Genomic DNA, 3,405 nt, shown 5'->3' on the forward strand with positions numbered 1-3,405 from the left:
TAACAAGGAAATAAACTTTGCAGGAAGATAAAGGTACTGAAAAGATAGTAAATTTGTTTGATTAGTGCGGGGGCCTCCTAGTAGATGACTAATGGTAATTATAATAGTTGTGCGATAACCACTTCCTAAAAGTTTTCAGTGGTTGCACTATTCTTGATCAGTTTTCAACAATTACCTCCATTTTCCTCCACTTTCAAAAGTTTTGTGCCCACGTCTCTTAGCCTTGTTCCTTCAAAAGCGTCTGCCAGCTCTTGCTGGTGGTTCCATGATCTTGCTCCAAACCATAACCATTCCATGGCCTTGCTCCAAGTGGTAACTGCTCATCGGTAACTGCCTCGTGATTTTGTGGTTCCATGATCTTGCCTCTATATGATAATTGCTTCATAACCCCGCTTCTATGTAATTGTCATCCAAAATATACGAAATATACATGCCGATTGCTCTTCGATCCTCAATTGCTCCATACCTTGTGATCTTGACTTTGTAACCACATTCCTATGTTCTTCGTGCTTCGAAAGTGTTTTGATGGCTTGCTGTCCCTCACTAACCGGTACCCATATCGATAGTTATTAGCCATTTGCCATCGTATATCAACAATTGATTGTCAATTTCTGACGATATGCGCCACTGATGTGTGTCAATACTAATTGTAAATATCAATATTAATCCCTATGATCGACGGCAAGGTATCAGGTGCATGATAATCCTCATACATTAATCACGTGATTATTTATGTCTGCATGTTTGATGCAGCCCAAGGTCGACTACTGAAACAATATGATTGGGAGAGTGACTTGCACACACAGAAATTCTGTCACAAAAACGAGCAGAAATTTCAGTTGTGCGTTAGTTTGGGAAAATGGTTATAACTTTGTCGATACAGATTGGAATGACCCAATTCCAAAGCCAAAAGAATGAAGACTTCCGGATCTACAACTTTTGTGTTTTGAGTTTTCTCATATAAGTACTGTAGAGCTGTCGATTTTGGAAGGAAGTGGACGATCGTGAATGATCTGGATGCAAAAAAAAAAAGATAGGAACTTTAGTGGTTGCTCTTCTAGGCCTCCAATGAAGTTGAAATGGCATCAATTCTTCTAAATTGATGGCTACAACTCTTCAAGGATGTAGACTTTAAAAGCTTGACTTTTCAAGGATGGAGTGAAAACTCTTCTAGGTTTTTAAGGGGAATGAACTCTTTGAGGTTCAAACAAGTTTAATTTATCAAATTTAGTCTGATTTTACATAAACTTGATGGCATTTTATAGCAAAATAAAAGAAAAGCAAAAGACTAGAGTCAAATCTAGAAATTAGGAATTATTAAAGCTCATAGAAACTAGAAGTTATCAAAAGTAAAATATTTCCAATGCTTGTGGCCGTCTCAAGGAGTCTTGTTGCAAGCTTCCAATGTATGAGTAATAACAAATTCTTTATGACAACATCAAAGATGAGATTTTTCACTTATCGATGAGATTCTTTAATTGTCGAGGAGGTCTCTCGATATAAGGCTTATTGATGAGAGTGTCGTCAAGCTTGAATACGTGCTGACCTTAATATGGGCTGCATCAGTGTTGTTCATGTGCTTGTCCATGTAAACAGTATGAGATCATGTCTCGCACGACCTGGTGTTTGATTTAGCAAATCTCACAATAATGGATGATGATAATGACATGCGCCCACATTTTTTGACAAAGGCGCGCCCACATGATCCCACCAAATTAGTGGAAAATGTCAATGCGCATAGTGGGGTCATAATGAAGATATCGTGATGGACTATTATTAGAAAAATTTGCTAATTTGTACGTGTCCTCGCGTTAGAGACTCAATCATTCACAGCTTTTTAACATAACTTTTGGATTATAATTGTATATAACATTGCGATCAGGTGATTCTCTAAATTTCACCCAACCCCTTTCTAGTGAATTAACATTAACTAACTGTGTGCGGATCCATTCTAGCGGAACTCTGAGCTGATTGGTCTTGCTTAACGATATTCAATATGGTCGTTGTACCTAAAACAATATGTTGAAAGGTAGATGCAGGAAATCAGATCATCAGAAGATAATTTTATTAGACACCCAAGATACAACCGGTACAAGACAAAGCCCAAACACACAGGCTCACTCTCTCAGGAAGCATTCACAGCAGCAGATTCAAGATTCAAGAACCACCCTCTGCAAAGTACAGTGACTATTGAGCGCGGTCTCTGAGCTTGAAGCGTACTTGGTTAGAGAAATAAAATTACATAAATAAGACACATAGCAAAAAGAGAGAGACGCGGAGATCCTCCATGGTTTAGAAGTGATGGTGGTGCTTCTTGCCATGAGACTCTTCATATTCTTTCTTGGCCTCCTTCTTCTGGTGGTGCTCATGGAAGGCGAAGCCGCCGGCCCCGACAGCGGCAGCAGCGGCTATTTCCTCCTCTATCCTGTGCCTGTGGGCCTGCTCTGGGTGCTTCTTGGCCTCATGCTTCTCATACTGCAATTTGCACATCATTAATTAGGAATTGTGTGAATGAAACAAAATGAGTTAAGGTAAAGAGGAAAAAAAAAGTTCTCTGCTATGTATACTTTTTTTCTACAGGCTCTGAGCATGGTATAAGTTCAACAAAAAAAATTAATTTATTCACTTTGAGCAGAAGTATTTGATCATGTAGACACTGTTATGGATTATCGGTGAAGGAAATTGATTGAACTCAAACTATTGTTCATTTATAAGGATGATCCATTCTCGCATGGCATGCCATCATCATATCCGGTTGAAATATGCGAGTCTAATCGAGATCCTTCGCATCAAATGCTTGTGATCAAGCTAATGGTTCAGGTATATAAGGTGAAGACGCGAATTTTATCTATATATAAAATGGGGAAAAAATTGCAAGAATTGAGAAGAAGATGATAATTATTACCAAGGCAAAAGCGCCGGCAGTGACGGCACCGAGCTCTCCGAGTTGCTGGAGGTGCTTGTGGTGCTTCTCCTCCTTCCTGTAATCGACCTCAGTCTCCGGGACGGCGGGATCCTTCTGGTGGTGGGAGTGGTGGTGGTGGTGTCCTTCGGCCATGGTTGGTGGTTGTTCTTTTTTGGGGATGCTAGAATTGACAATGAATCAGGGTAAGGACTATAGGTGAAGGGTATTGGTATGTGTTGTGAGATTGTTTGAGAGGGAGGGGTGTATTTATAGGGAGATTTGGCACACGCAAAGTCTCACATCCAATGTGCCAACGCGGGGGGCCTTAAACGCGTGATGGATGGTCAGGATAGGTCGGCGTGGCTCTACTCGACGCAACCTTATCTTCTTTCGGCGAAGCAGTTGTTTGTATGTCGAGCCAAAATAATAAACGGTTAATATCGCGAAAACCCCAAATTTATATATTTATAACAAATTTATCCCAAATTAACTTTTTAACC

The 3,405-nt window shown here is 40.0% G+C and overlaps 1 protein-coding gene across 1 annotated transcript; it reads right to left on the reverse strand.

Annotated features, from left to right (window-relative positions):
• Positions 1–2,048: 2,048 nt before the first annotated feature.
• On the reverse strand, positions 2,049–3,112 carry LOC115693661 (abscisic stress-ripening protein 2-like). Its single transcript, XM_030620699.2, has 2 exons — positions 2,906–3,112; positions 2,049–2,475 (listed from the first exon to the last, which is right to left on the reverse strand). Exons 1-2 carry the CDS (start codon positions 3,056–3,058, stop codon positions 2,293–2,295), a joined length of 336 nt encoding a protein of 111 aa, XP_030476559.1. The 5' UTR covers positions 3,059–3,112; the 3' UTR covers positions 2,049–2,292.
• Positions 3,113–3,405: the final 293 nt, after the last annotated feature.

The sequence above is a fragment of the Syzygium oleosum genome, unplaced genomic scaffold (genome assembly GCF_021117445.2).
Source record: "Syzygium oleosum isolate NSW1041296 unplaced genomic scaffold, Sole_v2.1 Sole_v2.14, whole genome shotgun sequence".
Taxonomy (NCBI): Eukaryota; Viridiplantae; Streptophyta; class Magnoliopsida; order Myrtales; family Myrtaceae; genus Syzygium; species Syzygium oleosum.

Bases quoted from the DNA above. Each gene is read 5' to 3' on its own strand.
- LOC115693661 (XM_030620699.2), bottom strand. From the start codon at position 3,058: ATGGCCGAAGGACACCACCACCACCACTCCCACCACCAGAAGGATCCC. The intron at 2,476-2,905 runs GTAATAATTATC...TGCAAATTGCAG, and splicing joins CTGCCGGCGCTTTTGCCTTG to TATGAGAAGCATGAGGCCAA.